This window comes from Lycorma delicatula, chromosome 2 (assembly GCF_047948215.1).
Source record: "Lycorma delicatula isolate Av1 chromosome 2, ASM4794821v1, whole genome shotgun sequence".
Taxonomy (NCBI): Eukaryota; Metazoa; Arthropoda; class Insecta; order Hemiptera; family Fulgoridae; genus Lycorma; species Lycorma delicatula.
In genome coordinates, this window is record NC_134456.1 from 237,069,091 (window position 1) to 237,088,998 (window position 19,908).

Genomic DNA, 19,908 nt, shown 5'->3' on the forward strand with positions numbered 1-19,908 from the left:
GATTTTATACAAAAGTTAGATGTTATGTAAAAAAACTTTTAATAAGTTGCAAATCGCGACAACAGTAAAAGAAGAACGTGAAGTCGAGTCGAGTTAATAGATATTATTTTTTTAATACGTTATTATTTATGTTATTTTTTTCTTCTATACAGCGGGCATGTCCATTAAAGCCGATTAGCGAAAGAATTACACGATCCGGCTAGACGTAATTATCCTACTAGAAGGATCCAATTAAAGGGTCTAAACGATCTTGTGCAAGCAGATATAGTCGTAATGATACCCAAACCGATAAAGGATAAAATATTTGTCGACTGTTATTGTTTTACTAAATTCTCGTACGCTATACCGTTAAAGAATAAGACCGGTAAAGAGGTCGCGTCCGCTTTGCAACCGATATTTGAAAATCATAAGATGAAACATTTTCAAACCGATCAGGCAAAGAAATTTTATAATCCAAAAGTGAAAGCCCTGTTGAAACGATTCGACGTAAATCATTATTCCACATATTTAGATAAAAAATCTGCTATTACTGACGTTTCAATAGAACGTTGAAAACTAAAATTTGGACTAAATTTACAGAACAGGGAAGCTACAAGCGGATCGATATACTGCAAGCTCTCGTCGACGAGTACGATACAGTACATTTGGCGACAAAATTGAAACCGAAAGATGCAAATAAGACGAACAAATCGCAAGCGCTTGCGAATCTAAACAAAAAAATACGATAGAAAAAAGGGTGCTGTAAAATTTAATGTTGGCGATCATGTTCGCATAAGTAAACATAAAAAAGTATTCGAAAAGGGTTATTTGCCGAATCGGACGAAATAAATGTTTAAAATACACACTGTTCACTCGGAATCACGTCTTGTTACGTATGAATCGATCGATTCACGAAACGAACTCGTCAAAGGACGTTTTTATCAACACGAACTACAAAAAACAAAACAGGAGGATGTATATCAAATTGAGAAAACAATCAAACGAAAAGGCAACAAGGCCTATGTAAAACGGTTTGGTTTTGATAAATCATACAATTCATGGATAGATTTAAATGATGCAATAATTTATTGCTGTATATATTTAATCTTTTTATAGATTCCATAATGTGTCCATTGCATTATGGTGTTACTTTTTCTTGAGAATTTATTATTTGAGTAAAAAATTTGATGAAAATACTAGAAAACTTACAAATCGTGAAACACATACACATTCAATAGTTTATTGAAAAATCACTCGTTGCTTTTACATATATATATATATTACATGTATATATATATATATATATATATATATATATATATATATATATATATATATATATATATAGATTAGTAAGATGATGCTTTTTAATAATAAAATTGTCGGTGATGATGACTATATAGATTATCTAAGAAATAAATACGAATATATTCCTTCAACATCTAAGTTTGAATATCCATGAAGCTCTCCTAGACCATGATGATGAATATAGTCCAATGCAGGAAGTATCTAAAATTAAATCCGCCATTGATTCGTTCTATTCTATTATGAATGATTTCGATATTGGTTGCGAAACAATAAATTTGAAAATACATTTTCTTTATCACAATCATCATAAAAGGATCACTTTTTTAGATAAAGATTATTTATACGATATTGATGATGTAGTCATTTAGAAAAAAATTTCTCTCTGATTTATCAAAAATTATTTTACAAAATTTTGTACTTGTAAATTTCATATAACCACTAGAATCGATATGAGTTTAACTTTTTAATAATTTATTAGTTTAAAATATATTTTTTTTAATAATTAGAGATATGAATGAAGTACAACAGAAAACCAAGTTCCCCATCGTGACCCCGATGATGGGTTACGGATTCAAAAACCGAAGTAAGCAACGTTCTATTACCAAACACATCAGATGAATTGTATGCGGGCCATCGAACTGCGGTAAAACAAATATCGTCTTTAATGTTTTAGTTCAACCAAACGGAGTACGCTTTAATAATTAATACATTTTCTCCAAGTCGCTTCACCAACCTTTATATAGAATGTTGTCGAATTTGATGATATTAAACCCAGAATTGGGTTACTATGAATATAGTGAAAGCGATCAGGTTCCGCAACCGGAAGCTGTTAAGCCCCATTCGATAATGATTTTCTACGATGTAATTAAAGAAAAACAAAACAATATCGGCGCTTATTTCGCAAGAGGTCGTCACAATAAAATAGATTGCTTTTATCTAGCGCAAGCGTATTCTAAAATACCAAAACAACTCGTGCGGGGCAATTGCAATTTTTTAATTCTATTCAGACAAGACGGTTTAAATTTACAACACGTTTACGATGAACACGTAAACGTTGACATGTCGTTGACGCTTTTAAATCGCTGTGCGATCACGTTTGGAACGCGAACCGGTATGGTTTTCTGGTTATCGATAAAGAGAGCGATAAAAATAAAGGTCGCTATAGAAACGGTATCGATAAATTCATCATCGTTTAACGCAACGTTAAACGTAACGAACGCAAGCTGAACGCAACGACTATTCATTTGAATTCTTTTCTATATATATAGATATGTAAAAGGAGAAACAAACGGTTGAAATTGATAAATTGAATAAAGATTTTAAACGTAAACACGCGGCTTTCATGTTGGGTTTAGCCGAAGAGGAAGCTTTATTTACTAAACGTTCAAACCGATAATAGATCCTATAAAAGAAATTAAAGAAAAAATAGAGCCAAAACCACCTCCAACCGATGGAGAAATTGATATAGATAGAGTAGGACGGGAACTGGGAGATAGATTGTCAACTCATTGTCATGTGTGAAGAGTTTTTTGAAACAAGATGATGATGGTGCCTCTTCAACATTGTTATCTGAACAAACATTACCACTACACTCTGAAGAAACTCAAGACAAAGAACCCAGAATACATACAAAATATACATCTATATTAGAAGATGCTCAGTTTTCCAACAAAACTACAAATGAAACAATAAAATCATACTTAGAAATGTTAAAAACAGGTCAAAAAATATCTCTAAATGTGTATGGTGTAAAGTATGATAAAAATACAGATACGTGCACTTTGGGCGATATTAAAATTGAATTTATAGATGATAAAATTCATTTGGGAGATTTCATTTATCCAGCCACACCAGGTCTTTTAGAGTCGTTAATCTATAAAAATCCAGACCTGAAAAAGGTTCACAGAGCAGATATGCGAACTTAGGGTGAATGTTGAAACATGCCAGTGTCCACTTGATGGTGCGACATGATACAGTAAAAACCAATAAATCTTTTAAATATAACGAACGAAGTGATCAGAAAGCTGTTCCCTGCAAAAAACCTGTTAACGCTATTTCCCAGTATAAAACACCATCCGTCTCTTTTAGCGATTCTGGGTTGTTACATGATCAGTTTAATTACAATCCAGTCTATTTATATTGGGATGATCCAAACGAATCGGTACATAGATTGTATACCCTTGTGGGCGAATATGATGGCAGAAACACGAGAGTTTCAAACGAAATCATATCCGTAGTAAAAGAATTGAAAGAAATTGAATTTTATTATTATGTTATTGGTTTTTAATTTTTTTATATAGAGACATGTCACGATTAAGATTAGGCCACAACGGTCGTCGAGAAGGAAACGGAAAACGTGGTCCACCAGGGGTAAGGTTTTCCCTCACATCCGATGGAAATTTTGATATAAACCATCACAGATTGTGAAACGTATCCGATCATATCGATGATGCGGACGTGTTTAATTTTAAACGGTGAAAACTTATGTTTGACGAATACACAAACAGTCTCGGTGAAAGTTTGTAGGTTTGGAATGATTAAATCACGAAATAATAAACCATGATGTAAGCATCAAAAAATATATAGAAGATGAAAAAGTGAAACTTGCAGACGAAACTGTACAGTTCATGAAAGATGACCTCGAATCGCTTAAAGAAAAAATTGCAAAGTATATAGACGATGAATTAAACGGTCCCATTACAGATCTCGTAAAAGCTAACATCAAGGCACACATTGCAGAAAAGATTCGTGAAAATGAAAAGTCATTTTGGTCACTCAAATCTGAGCGAGCAAACTTAGATACATTTTATCGTATAAAAATTACTTTATATGAAACTTTTTTTGGCTCGAATTCGAGCCGACTAAAACTGATCGTTTAGAAACTGTTTTATTGAGAAATTTATTATATTTTTTATTTTATAAGAAATATTTTGGGGACCCGAATTCGGACCACCTAATTTAAAATGCATTAAGAAATCATTTAGATTTTTGTATCGATGATGTATTTGAATTAAGATAAATTTTTTTAAATGTAGACATGAAGAAGATAACGAAGACGAAAAAAGGCCGTGGTATTATCGGTTCCGTTTTGAACAAAATCTTTGGTTTATTGCCGTTTGAAGCTCATATTCCAGGTTACAATTATTGCGACCCGGGTACGAAGTTAGATAAGCGGTTGAAACGTGGTGATAAAGGCATAAATAAATTAGACGAAGCGTATAAACTGCACGATATAGCTTATTCCAAATATTCAGTCGGCAAAACCAGATCTCAAGCCGATAAAGCGCTTGCCGAACGAGCTTGGGAACGTGTGCTTGCACCGGATAGTAATTTGACTGAAAGAGCGGCCGCCTATGCGGTAACTAACGCAATGAAACTTAAATCTAAATTTGGTGGTAGATTAAAAAGCGGTGGTCGATTAAGACTGAAGAAAGGTGGCAGCGTTATTGCTAAGAAACGCAGAGAAAAAAAATAATAGATTCAATACTAAATCGCGCTTTATACGATTACGAGTTGATTGTGTACGCAAAACAGTTGAAAATTCCGCATTTTAGAGGTATTTTTATGTTGGACGATTTACCGAAAAAGATTAGGAAAAATGAATGCGCTATAATCAATTTAGACAGTTTGAGCGGTCGCGGTACGCATTGGGTTTGTTTTCGGAAAATCGATAAAAATGTAATTATTTTGATAGCATAGACGATGTGGATTCACACCAGAATTGATGAAATATTTCAGATAATCTAACGTAACGTACAATTACAGTAGATATAAAACCGATGACGATGTAATTTGCGGTCGATTGTTAAGCATTTTTATGTGAATAAATTATACATTTTTGTTTGTTTTTTTTTCTAAATAGATATATCGTGTCTATTATCGATTGACGGTAACAGTTCGATGATTAAAAATAATTTTTTCCACCGATCGACTTTTCAAAAGGTCAACAAGTGGATAATGACCGCCAACACTATTCCAAACGTTGAAGAGAATAAAAATAATAAATTCTGTTATGCGTTCGATAAGGATATTAAAAAAGATGAAAATAATAATTATGTATTTAGAAAGAAAAATTATATAACTATACAAACGGGTAGTTATGAAATTGAAGATATCGGTGAACATATAGAGTGAAATGAAAAAAATTAATCAAACCATAACCTCGCGAGCAAACACCAATACGTTACAGGGTGAAATTAAAAGCACTGTATGGAGATTTTTCGGATACAGATTCTAGTATCGACAGTCTGTTGGGTTACGGGTCGAGAATTCTCAAACCGAATGTGCGCATCTTTCAGATCGAATAATAAATATCGCTCCTGTAAATGTAATACGTGTAAAATGTAATATTATTTCCTGCAGTTTTAGAAATGAAGATCAAGTTCGTATTTTATACGAGTTTCCGTTGAGTGTAGATCCTGGTGATGCGATTGAAGAATATCCATTTCATATTGAATTTCTATCGGTAAATGTGAGAGAAATTTATGATTTAGTTATATCGTTGACCGATGAAAATGATAATTTATAAAATCTACGCGGCGAAAGAGTAAACATGTTGATTTTGAAAGAATATAAATAATTTTACACGCTAAATAAGTACCAGAAGTCACGGATTTGTACCCTTTGAATCGACTTTATACATAATATTTTGGTAGCTGGAATTCCAGCTACCAAATGTCTGAATAATAAATAGAATATTGTAATTTGAATTTTTATTTTTATTATAGATATGCCGCTGGTATTTGATGATGAAATTGATGTTAAAAAACGTTTCAAATTGACGGAGAAAAACATTGAAAAATTAAAACCTCTAGGTTTTGAGATTGTTGACGGGAAACTCAATACGTTATTGAATTGAAGAATTACATTTTTTTATATAGTGATGAATTATTTAACAGTTAATAAAGTAGCGCGTTCAGATAAGTCGCTAACATATAATCAATTTCACAATCGTTATTCCTTAGCGAATAAAATCGAAAAGGAAATTAAAATTCCTATAAATCAACATGTATACCGTTCCGAGTGAAAGTTATTTGATTGTTTCCGGCAAACTCGTCGGAGCAGACGGAAAAAATCTACTACTTCAGAATTAGTTAATTTTGCTGTGGCCTTTTTATTCCAGGATATACGATATCTTATTAACGCACAAGTAGCTTCGGTGAAAAATGTAGGCGTGACATCGGTTATGAAAAACGCTCTTTCAATGATAAATTCTCTTTTGACAACTGCCGAAATAGCGGGATGAGTCGGTGGAAAAAATAAAGTCGATTTAGATGAAAATGGTAATTTCACTTAACGCATACCGATATCGATGCTGTTGGGTTTCGCTGAAGGCTATAAAAAAATAATCATAAACAATAGACAGGAATAAGTGTCGAGACGTTTTGATAGCGATGTAAACGCTTTAGCGATACGGTTCCCGACCGCAAATCTAAGATAGAATTAACAGACAGTGTGGGTTGTCGCATATTTAAAAGTCACACCCGAATATGAGCTGGAATTAGCTAAAATGAGAAATCAAAATAAAGATGTGCGTATGGCGTTCAGAGCGTGGGATCTTCATGAAAATACAGCGGTTCCTCAAACGAATTATTTTACACGGAATGTGACAACGTTGTCGCAAATAGATAAACCTTGCTTTGTTATTGTAAGTTTTCAAACCGATAGGAAAGAAAAAGCCGTGAAGGACGCGTCAGAATTCGATTCTTGTAACGTTAAAAATATTTGTGTAATGATTAATTCAAACAAATATCCGTATGAAGATTTACAGGGGAATCAAGCGAAGATGTATAGAATGTTTATTAATTTTCAAAAATCATATTATAAAAATAGATTCACCGTACACGTTTTCCGATTACAAAACCAAATCTCCTTTATATGCGATCGATTGCTCGCATCAAAATGAATCCGTAAAAATTGGTGTAATCGATTTAAAAATTAAAAGTTGAAGCGGAAGAGAATTTTAAACCAAATACAGTAGCGTATTGTTTATTAATTTACGATAATGTAATCGCATATTCTCCGCTGACGGGTGAAGTGATAAAGCGCAAGAATAAAATGTAGAAATTTTTATTTTTTGTTTTTTTTTTTACACTCATAAATTATTTGTTTTGTATTTATTTCTTTTTCAGTATAAATATTTGGAAATGGAAGTTTTTAAAATTAAGAAATTGAATAATTTCGTTGATTTTCCTAAATATGCTACCGAACAAAGCGCCGGTTTAGATTTAATTTCAACAATCGAAACGATTTTCAAAACCGGTGAAATAAAAATAATCGCAACCGGCATTGCGATTATTTAGGCAACGATATACGTCGCCTAAAAAGTACGAAGCACAAATAAGACCTAAGTCGGATATGGCGATGAGCTATGGCATTACATTGTGAATTCGCCGGGCACGGTCGATGCTGATTACAGAGGTGAAATTAAAGTCGGTCTTATTAACTCGGGCGATAAAGATTTTACAGGCAGAAGGGGATGAGAATAGCGCAAATGATAATATCCAAATACAAACGCATATCGTGGAAGGAAAGCGAACACTAGATGAAACTGAACGTAATGTCAAGGGTTTTGGTTCGACCGGTCTGTCTGTATAATGAATGACCTACGTACAGATAAATTTATTATCAAGGTCGCGTTTTTTTAATTTTATTTAACATTTATTATAGCGAATACTTAACAGCTGTATACAATAAGAATTCCCTGACGTCATCGACAGGCTATAATAAACACATTACAAACGCAAGATGGGGGATTCCAAGAATCAGACCGTTGTAAAAGATTAGGGAATCCCGTTAAAGAATCGTTAATGACGCTCGCAAAAGTGTGAAAATGTGAATTTGCCTACAAGGCTGCATAATATGTAAATTGTTCTCTAAAATAAAGTGCGAGTGGCTTAGTCATGTGATCAGAATGCTGCGCTCTGATTGGCTGTCGTGTAGAAGCGGTCATCTGTAACTACTATAGCCTATTAATATTTCTTGGCTTATGAAAAATAATTAGTTAATAAATAAAAAACAAATAATTTTATTTCTTAACTACAATAATCATCAAAATAATTATAAACCAAATAAAATCAATACTCAGAAGCACGCATACGTGCGTGTGCATCTACGAGGTCTGTTTAGAAAATAACTGAACATTTTTAATAAACACAAGAGATATTTAGCGACATGCAGTTGACAGCACTGTTTTGCATAACCTCCTCTGTAACCACATGTTCTTGGATTGTCGATATCTACTTTAGTTTTCGTGCGATTATTGTTTGAATGCAACAAGTTTAAGTGTTAGTAGTGAGTTTTATAATGTTCGATTTTCAAGAAAAAAAGAGTAAGGATACGATGTAAAATTTTGCGTAAAACTGGGGAAAACTTTCACAGAAATGTTTCAACTTTTGAATCAAGCTTATGGAGATGATTCTCTACGTCGTACACAATGTTACGAATGTTTTCACAATTTAAAACGGTTGTCAGTCGATTGAAGATGACCCTCAACCTAGTTAGCCTTTGACTTCAACTGATGACACCCGCGTTCAGAAAATCAATGATATGGTGCGTGCAAATCGCCGATCGATTGTCAGAGAACTTGAAGAAGAGATAGCATCTCAGTCGGACATGCCGTGACATTTTGACTGAAAAATTGAACGTGCATCGAGTTGCAGCAAAGTTTGTTCCTCGTTTGATGACCAAACAGCAGAAAGAACATCAAGTGGACATTTGTTGACATCTTGGATAAGCCCGATGACGATGAAACATTCACGCAAGAGATCGTAACAGAAACCAAAAGCCGGGTTTACAGCTACAAAATTGAGACAAAAGTTCAATCATCACAATGAATCAGCAAAGGATCTCCACGCTCCAAAAAAGCAAGTCGGTCTCAATCCAATGTCAAAGTGATGCTCTCTTTTTTTTTTCAATTTTAATGGAATTGTCATTTTGAATTCTTACCTCAAGATAAAACAGCGAGTGAACTGTGCATACTCTTGTGGTATTTTACAACAGTTATGTGAAAAAAATCTCAAAGAAACTGCAGTTGTGGCAAGACAACTCATGGTTCCTTCACCATGACAATGCGCCTGCACACTCAGCTTTGTCAATTCGTCAGTTTTTCCCAAAAATCAGATGACTGTCCTCCCTTAGCCTCCCTACTCACCAGACCTGGCTCCTAGCGATTTCTTTTCATTTCCGATTAAAATCGGTGAGAAAGGATGCTGTTTTGAGACTACTGATGACATCAAAGGAAATTCATCACGAAGATTAAAGGCTATTTCAAATGAAGCTATCTAGAACTGCTTCTCCAAATCGAAACACTGCTGGGAAAAGTGTGTGAATGGGAGAGAGCAGTTCTTTGAAGGGGACAAAGACCGATAATCTGTAAAATTAATAACAAAGATTAATAAAATAAAGTTTGGTTATTTTCTCGAACAGACCCCGTGTATGTACAATGTACAAGGTGACTTACAGGAAACGAATTTTTTTTGAACAGCCAGTGCATTTTTGTTACAGGTGATGGGGAGATTGAGGTTAAGTAATTCAATTGAGCATGGCCTACCGTAACAGTCACAATGGAGAAGTGAACGATACAGTATCATGTTTTCATGTACGATACTTATATTCAAAATAATTAGTCTATTGTCACAACACAGCGGATCTTTTGTCATCACTTCAACAACATCGGAATGGCACAGTTCCATGCAAAAACATGTTGTTAAGGTGGATTGAGGCGTTCAGAACAACAGGAACAATAACAAAGAAAAAGCCACCAGGCCCTCCAAGAACCATAAGGATGCCCAAAAACACTGCCAGAGTGAGAGCGGCATTAATCAGGAGTCAAAGTCGATCTGCACGCAGACATGCACGAGAACAACATGAGCCGTGATTGTGTGAGGAAAATTTTACTAAAATGGCATTACATTGACAGTGAACTCACAACACTTTGTACATATATTGAATACATTTCTTGGACCAGAACTACAGAGGCAAGGATTAAACATGAGAAACATTTATTTCCAACAGGATGGTTCCATAGCGCACACTGCCTGCACATCAATGGTAGTTGTGAGAAACATGTTTCATGGCTAGCTGATTTCCCATTTTGGTAACTTACTATGGCCACCAAGATCACTAGATTTGTCCTCCTGTGACTATTTCATATGGAGATATTTGAATGAACGTGTTTATGCTCACAAACCCAGTAATTTAATAAACTTGAAAGATGCAATTATGGAAGAGGTGCAGTTGACTGAACAAGACATGTTGATGCGAGATAAGGATGATTTTCTAAAGAGGCTGGAAATCTGCATTAAAATGGATGACCACCACATGAGTGTAATAATTTTCATAAAATCATTATTTTTAATAAAACAGAATGTTTTTACCTTTATTTGTGTAACAATAAAATAATATTATTTTGTAAATTAACTTTGTAATGCTCATTTGAAAACTGTCCGTTTCCCGTAAGTCACTCTGTATAATTATTTTTATATTTTTTGTTTTCTGATGACTATGTACGGCATGACTTGTTATCATGCCATGGTAAATAATAGAGATTTTAATTTACTGACATAGTATATACATACTAACATGTTATTCTGGCACTTATCCTTCTCAACACACTCCACCATACATCTTAATACAAAGCTCCCAGCAAATTTTTAATTTTCTTCTGTTGAAACACTTCCTGGAATCATATTAGTAAAATAGTTCATGAATTTCATAATTTTTTTATATCTCTACTTTAATAAATAACAGAGATATTTATTTTATATTGATAACCAATACTTAACATCTATAGTTCAAGTTTTAAATTATCTTTATATAAAAGAAATCTCTTCTACAAAAGAGATCTCTGCAAAAGTATTAAACAGAATTTGGGAAAAAAAAGATTTGTCATATTGTTTTTCAAAACACTTCTCAAGAAAAGTAAAAACAATGTCACTCAAGATAAAAAAAATACGTCATAAGAGTTGCTAAAGAATTCATAGAACTATGCAGCACAAGAAGGATGACACAAAAGGGGTACTTTTTTAATTTTGAATTCTTTATGGACAGAATAGCTCATGATGATTCAGCTCATGATAGTTTTGTTTGAAATTACCCTCTCTGGCGTAGGCACTGGAACTGGCTTTATACAATAACAAATGCTTCTGAGAAGAAAAGCATATGGTTTTAAGTGGGCTGAGCTTTTAAACAATCAGCAGTATTAATAACAGTAACCACAATAACTCAGGTAACTAATAAACTACACATAACAAACACACAATATAATTTACACAAACTGAACTATGAAGTAAAGTAACATAAATAAAACTAATAGTTTAATTAGAAAACGTACTTGAAAATAATTTCCTTCGCAATATTCAGCAACTCTTTCTAAATTTGTATGGCTGTCCGATAAGCTATTCTGACCTTCTGGTATTTCAGTATTTAACAACGCTGCCAGTTCTGCCATATTGTCAGAATCACTTCCTAAACCGGACTCCCTATTGGGATCAACGGTTCCTGTAAAATATTTTAAATGACTCCAATTAAAAATAGCACAAAGTATTAAAACAAAGATTCTATTCTAAAGAATCAAATAATGAAAAAAACAGAGCAGTGAGTCACAAATTTCAGTTAATGACAGCTAAAAATAATAGAATAGTAACTGTGTTTATAGAAGCAAGTAAAATGTATTAACTAAATAAGATAATATTCACTCCAATAAGCTGGCATCAGAATGTTACTCAAGAGCACACAAATAAAAACAGACAGGAGCATACAAATGCACACATTGAAGATAATAAACACCAATATAGTATGTAAACACCAATCTACTACATAATTCTTAACTATGTATGTACAAAAAAAGTAATTATTCATTTTTAAGGATGGATTACTATATTAAAGATCTACTTTTTTTCATTAACCACCACAATCATGTTTTCATATATACAAAATAAATGTTAATAAGGAACATGATAAATAGAATAAACAAATAGATTGATACATGATAAACTGACAAATTCACTAAATCTTAACAAAGGGCATACGAAAAACTCAACAAAAAAAAGTAATAACATTAACTCAAAGTAACCAGGCTACATTTAAAGAAAGAATACATTAAATAATTATACTTACAGAGGGCAGTAAAAATTAATTTAATGTTAGCATAATTACAAAAAGGATAAATTGCACTTTAAAGTTATGAGAAAATCAATAAATACATAAAATTTTTATAGGAATTTAATAATTATAACCATAGGTAAACCAACACATTATTCATAATTACAAAAAATTTACAATATCAAAAAATAATTAAATTAAGACACAAGAATTGAGGGCAATATAAATAAACAAAAACAAACACGTTTCTCAAAGTAAAAATATAAAGATAAGTCAAATGAAGATTAGTGGAAAAAATAAGGTAACAAATCAGAAATAATGAGAGGTAAATTGTTTCATAAGGGAATGACATAACAAACAAAATGTATACATAAGATAAATGATTACAGATCAAGGGTTTATCAAGAGCTGAATGAATATATGTATACTTGTATCAAATAAATATAATATTAAACCACATCTCAAATAACTATCTGCAGCTCACACACAGTATTAACAAAAGCTTCAATATTTCAACTACACAAACATTTTCAACAAAATAAAATTCCAAGTTGTAAAACTACATATAAACACTAAAATTTATTAACTGCAGAAAAAACGATTGGCAATCTACATAAATACAAGCAGCACGTTTTGACATAACAGGCGGTGAACCAACAATATTTATGATTTACACCTAAAAAATATGAGAATCTTACAAATTCCGGTGTGAATTAATTCATTAACCCCATGGCCACTCCCTCGTTTTTAAATTTCGGCTGTATAATATATTAGACCGTTATGTACAGTAAAAAAATGCTACATCTCATTACGATTGTTTTAAAACCTAATTAATTAAAACTGTTTACCAGCTGACAAGTTATCTTCCCACATTATTAGGACATTCAATTATCTGTCTTCTATGACACTGACATTACTTTGAAACGGGGATAAAAGCTACCTACGAGATTTTTATTGCACATCAAAGGACTAGATACAATCAAAATACAAAAACAAAATTGTATTAAATTTCAAAAGGGTTAATTAAAAAATAACAACACCCATTATAGATGATAGCAAAAAAAATCCTTTTTCAAATAGTAATTATTTCATAATTTTAATGACGTATAAACGTGTTCTTTTGAATAACGTAGTCTTCGTATACTTGAGTACAATACGCGATACTGGTGTCTGAATGCGGTTAACAAACCAATTTTCAGCGAAAACTTTACGTATACAATAAATAATTTATAAAATATTTTCTTAACGTTTTTTACATAATTAAAAAATTACAGATTGGAGTATGGAATCAAAGTAGTGTAAAATTTAAAAACATAACCTCGTTAACGTTGAAATCACTTAGGTTACACTAACAAGAATAAACATTTAATTAAATGAAATAAGTACAGAATAAATCAAACTTGCTTTAAATTTTTCGTACAGTAAAACACAAACTAACACTAGAGTACATAATGAACGATTTGTATTGGTGAAGGCAATCAAATACTAGTAGATTTCTATGCAGATTATTCCTATCAGAAATACAATTAGTGAATGCTTTTACGTAAACATAAATTCTGTTCGCAATTTAAACTACATACCTTGATAATAATACATAGTAACCATATAGATGTATTTTTATTAACCAAAAGAAGGACGTTTAACCGAAAATATTTGGTATAACGGAACAGAACCGCACTCAATATATATATAAATATATTTGTCGTACTACCATCTACCGCTATTTATAAGAACTATCGGTTTCGAGTGCAGTTTTAAATAATATTGGTCGTGTAGAAAATGTGGAAAAGAATTATGATTGATGACAAAGATTTCATAATACGAACATCAGTTACTGAAAATAAATATGATATACTTTTGTCAGATTTCAGCAAAGTTTGGTCAGAAATATTAACAGAGGAGCAAATACTTGAAAGATGTAAGGTAAGTAATTATATTTTGTATTTTCATTTTATAGATAACAAGTAACAATTTTATGTTGATTACTGATATGTAAATCTATTTAAATTAAAAATATGTAATCATAGAAAAAAAATCGATTAAAATATATAATTATTTTACATAAATCTAAAGTGTATACAAATCTCCCTACAAGCTGCCTCTACTTGCCTGGTCCACACCACCCTTATAACCCAGCATGCAGAACACTTGCTACTGGTTGTACAAAAATAATACCTCCAAATGATATTTCTTGTATTTATTGCTGTTTATTCTACCACATTCATTTAATTTTGTTATTATTTATTTATTTAAATTTGTCATTTAATTATTTCATCATTTATTTATTTATTTATTCTACTGTAATTTATTATTTGAGCTACTATATAAATTATCTTGTATGAAATCATTTTATGTTTTACATTTATAAAATACAGTACAAATTAACATTTTAATTAATTTAATTAATTTTATGTTTATTATAGTACAAACTTAATATCTCTGTAATATTCATAGTTTTTTTATAATAAATTTAATAATGATTATAATTGCATTACTTTTATTCAAGTTTCTTTAACACTTTATTCACATATGTATTTTTTTGTACAATTTAATGGTTTTATTTTGTAGTTTTGTAGGCCTACAAAGCTCAAAGCTCAGTTTTGTAGGCCTACAAAGCAAATATTAGTTGTTGGTGCATATGTGGTATTTAGAAATAATCTTTGTAAATAATTACATCATATCAAAGAAAATCATATCATTATAGCCTATAATAAATAAACAACTCCTTTCATATACTTTTGTATTACATCTATCTCTCTCTCTCTCTCTCTCTCTCTCTCTCTCTCTCTCTCTCTCTCTCTCTCTCTCTCTCTCTCATGCGCACAACACCCAAACACCACACCACTGGAACTGTGAAGTGCATAGTTCCATATAAAGATTTTTGTATCTTTTTCATAAACTGGGAGATGGATACTTACATTAAGCTTAAGGATTATATATTGTATAAGTATAAATAAAAAAGGACTCAAACACACACACACATATATATATATATATATATATATAGGCAGTTCCACAGTGCCTATATGTAAGCCCTATTGGTTGGTATAGAGATGCTTCCTACATACTGTTTTTTTTTTACTGCAGATCAACTAACTCAAATTGGATTCAACATATTCATACTATTCCTCATCCTCTCAAGTTTCCATTTTTGCTACAATGAAATTCCCAGGTTTGATTACTGGCAAAAATTTCAATTTCATGGCCTTTTGAGATTTTTGAATGAATAAATACCAGTTACAAAGAAAGAAATAAGCAGAAATCTCATTTAAGCACGATTTAAAAAGTATACATTTAGAACTACACATAGTCAACTAAATACATGCAGCTGCAGCATGAGACATCACGACTCTTCCTTAATTATTAGTAATTATTCAAGACTTTGAGACTCTCTTCCCCACAATAAATAAATTTAAAACTTGCATGTAGTTTGAAATCAAGTGAACTGTAATCAGAAATCTGACTTCCCCCTCTATGTATATGTTTACTTAAATGTCATTAGACATCATTTAGAACAATAATAATTTTTATCCATTCAACCAAAAAATGTATGAAGTGGGGATAATTCCTGTAAAATGTTATTTTAGTTATTTTTAATTTATTATTTCTTTTTGTAGGAAATGAATCCACTTTATGAAGCTGAACCAGTTATACCTATTAAAAGAATATTTGAATTAATAGATCCGAAACAATTACAAATTAAGAAAGAACTTTTAAAAACTGGAAATCAACTTACGCTGAATTTCATCTCGTACTTGAAAGGTATCATTTTCAAGTTCATCCTCACTCTCACTACTCCTGAAAAGGTAAAAAAATAAAAAAAGACATGATTTTATTAATTCTGTTATTAAACATTATTCACTATTCTGAAAACAAAATTAATGTTGTTTTTTTTTACAGTTATAACAAATTGCTTTTAGTAACAACTTCTTTTTTTCTATCACTTTTAATAGCCAGCCAACTCAGGTACACAACATTTTTATGAGTGTTAGTCCGATTGATTTAAAAAAAAAAAAATAGAAAAATTTTCAAACTAAAAAAAAACACCAACGTTTCAGTCTTTCTCAAAATCAGAAAATCAGCAATAATAAAATGTTTTAACATGTGGTACACAAAAATAACCTAACTTCCTTGTTCTTATTATTTATTAATGAATGATTTCCTAAAATCTCAAATCATTCATTGTTATCTTCTTTGCAAATGATATTAATGTAACTACACCTGAATTTTTTTTTTTTTGCTTGATGAATTAATTCACAACATAAGCTCAAAGCTTGTCCACCACTGAAATTAGTGAAGTCTTTTAAATTACTTTGAAAGACTAGAAAATTATACATTAGCAATCAAAAATCATTCTCTAGTTGGGTCATAACTATTTGACTTTAAACAAGACAAGACACAACTATTTCATTGTGCTTTTCAAAGAGACATTATAGCATAAGCTAACATTATACATAAGCTTCCTATTAATATAATCATAACAAGAAATTTCTAGACTTGATAAATTTTCATCGGATGATTAAATTAAACTTGTCTGCAACAAAATCAAACCATTTTGAAGCATCTTGATAAAACACTACGGTTATAATTCTTAAATTTTTATTATGTTTATATATAACAATCTGAAATATAATATTATCATTCAGGACTTATTAAAAAAAATTAAAATATGTTTGCAAGATACAAAAAATAGGACAGTCAAATCATAATTTAAAAGTATGTATCATCTTAGTAAATAAAAAAAGATGGCATATAAAAGGGAGGTGTCTTCTTGTATATTGTTATTCTGTTATTGTTATAATAATAACAATAATAGAAATTGTTATTTTAATTCAGTTAGTGAAGGAAATGAAAACAGGCACAAAATTGTAGACAGCACAATTTTTAAGATCCATTCAAATAATTTCAGCCCTATCTCAGCTGTTTAACAATTGATTTGAACAAATGAGGTATAATTTTGTTTATAATGGAAAGCTTAATAAGTTATCTAATAAAAATGTAATATTTACTAATTAATCTAATAAAACTAATACTTATGGAACTATTTGTAATTAAAAGAATTAAATGGTCACCATTTCAGAATTTTCAGAAGTAAAATTTTGAACTTATTATTTTGTAGTTGTTTTGGAAACATATACATCAAATTTCATTAAAATAACTCAGTCTGTTTTTATAATACAGATTTTTATTGAAAAAAACTCAAAATGGTGGAAACAAGAAAAATGAAGCAAATGAGGGCATTTGTTGTACACCTGAATTTTGTTTTGTTTATTTTGATGTTTTGAATCAGCATCAGTTTTACAAGCACCTCTCACAATAATCTTTCTGTATAACTAAAAAATTATCAATATTCTATTTTAGCAAACCAAACAAAGAAACTACTAACATGTAAACATTATTTTTCATCATATAAGAAAGGCCCTTAATCATACCTCCATTATGATATTTGATAAATTATTGAGCCATTTAAAAAACCTTTCCACCAATTTATACAAAATGAAATTTTTTTTTGTTTATATTATCAATAATATTCTGCTGATATATTTCAAAAAAATATATAAAATCTGAAATTTTTGTTTAAGGTGTTCAAATAATTTACATTAATTCGTTCTAGAATGTTATTTATTTAAATCAATATTTTTATGTATTAATAAAGATTCTAATCAGACTTTTTTATAACCAGTTTATATTTTGTGGTACTGCTCTAACAAAGGTAGTTTTCCTTGATCCGTCCAGGCAGCTCTGGGGTGGTCTTTTTTATCTATGGAGTAGCATACATACTCATTCCTGATATGATCTGTATAACCTATAATTATACATAGATCTAAATAAAATATTTATTTATACATTGATTGTGACGGTGAGCTGATTTTATTTATGGGTTTTGTTGAAAAAATTCATTAAAATATCTTGATTGATTATGTTATTTATATATATATATATATATATATATTAATTTATATAATTATTCTGTTAACAGCTTTGTCAACATTTAACTTTTCCATTAATTCAAATGATTGAAGAGCTACAAGCGAGAGAAAAAATGTTATTTAATTTATTGGCAAAAAAAGATGCTGAGATTAACGAATATAAAATGGAAGGAGCTAAAATATCTCGACGTCAGTACCTTTATTAAATCTGTATATAATTACTAAAAAATTAATTCATTAATTTAATTCACAGAAAAAGAATAATCTAGTTTAGCTGATTATTAAATTTTGAATATCTTTACAATAAAATTTAATTTTAATGAAACCAACCTATGTAGTTTACTAGTCTACCTGGCTTTCATTTTTGCACTAACGGCAAGAAAAAATTCACTTCGTAAAAATTTCTCAAAAGAAATTTATTGACTTTCATAAAGTTGTAATATATTCATTATAATATAGCTAATTATGTCATTTTTCTCTTACTTTTAGCAGTTGTGTTCATGGAATTATTGGCTTACTTCTTCAAATCATATCATGATCAATAAAATCTACTATGATGCAAGTAAACTATGATAGTGAAGAGTATAATTGCTTATGAGTATGATTACAGCATTAATTTTATAATTTTATTTATAACTAATATATTCTCAATATCATAATCAAAATTTAATAATAAAGCATGAATAATTGTTTGTAACAGATATTTAATGATACGCAATTTTATGTAATGTACAGATGCAGGATATACTATTATAAATGTTCACAAGCAATTAATTCTTAACCTTAATAATAAGAAATATTTGTATATTAGATTTTATCATAGTAAGCCTACATTTTAGCACGAACCCAGTAGTTTTGTTTACAAGCATTATCAAATTAATTAAAATTTATTATAGTTATATGTTTCAATTGCTAAAAACAGTTGTAATTGGTAGATGTTATTGTTAAAAAAGGAAAAGTAAATAATAAATCAATTAAATATGTCTCTAATAAATAGAGCGAGCAGTCCTTTTGTCACCTATGAGTACTATCAGAACCCTAATGCAGTCTGGTGAAAGTGTATCAAGAAACTTTCAAAGACCATTAGAAATAGTGAAAAAAAAAAATTAAAAAACTTCTCTCACTCTTTCCACAAATAATAATAATAATAGTTTAAATAGAAAAAAAATCATTGTTACTAGATTTTTAGTTTTTGATACATTTTGTAAAAACTGGATAAACTGTTGGATTGACTCCTTTCAGATCTCAACCCAGGTAGTATGGCTTGTTTTCCCTTCCAGCATTCAATTTTGTTATTAACTTATTGGTACAAATTATATGCAATATTGTGGGTATAAGAATATCTCCATGTACAAAGTAAAGTTATTTTTAATATAAAAAATGAGAGAAATTTTAGCTTCAACATTAATTTAAATAATTATTTTAATAAAAAGAATTATATTCAATGTAAAAAAGTATTTATAAATTTAAAACTAACACATCATATCTAAGTTTTATTGTATTACTTAAAAATATTACCTTAAATACTATCAATAATAGAATTAATTTATCTAGTTTATTATCTTTATTTTTCATTAAAAAAATTAAA

General features: G+C 30.3%; 2 protein-coding genes across 8 annotated transcripts in view; one reads left to right on the forward strand and one right to left on the reverse strand.

Annotated features, from left to right (window-relative positions):
- Positions 1-19,908, reverse strand: part of LOC142319769 (abl interactor 2-like) — a 162,551-nt gene that overhangs the window by 46,981 nt on the left and 95,662 nt on the right. For 4 of the 7 annotated variants that reach the window (XM_075357428.1, XM_075357433.1, XM_075357432.1 and 1 more), the window contains exons 2-3: positions 16,127-16,188; positions 11,621-11,787 (exon numbers count right to left, since the gene is read on the reverse strand). In XM_075357428.1, coding sequence (XP_075213543.1) covers positions 11,621-11,787; positions 16,127-16,188 — 229 coding nt within the window. The other 3 variants (XM_075357429.1, XM_075357430.1, XM_075357434.1) reach the window with 3 other exon arrangements.
- The window catches only part of LOC142319770 (uncharacterized), a 34,712-nt gene continuing 28,862 nt past the window's right edge, over positions 14,059-19,908 (forward strand). Inside the window, exons 1-2 of the mRNA XM_075357435.1 lie at positions 14,059-14,313; positions 18,371-18,509. Of these exons, the coding sequence (XP_075213550.1) occupies positions 14,170-14,313; positions 18,371-18,509 (283 nt within the window). The 5' untranslated portion in view covers positions 14,059-14,169. The remainder of the gene's footprint in view (positions 14,314-18,370; positions 18,510-19,908) is intronic.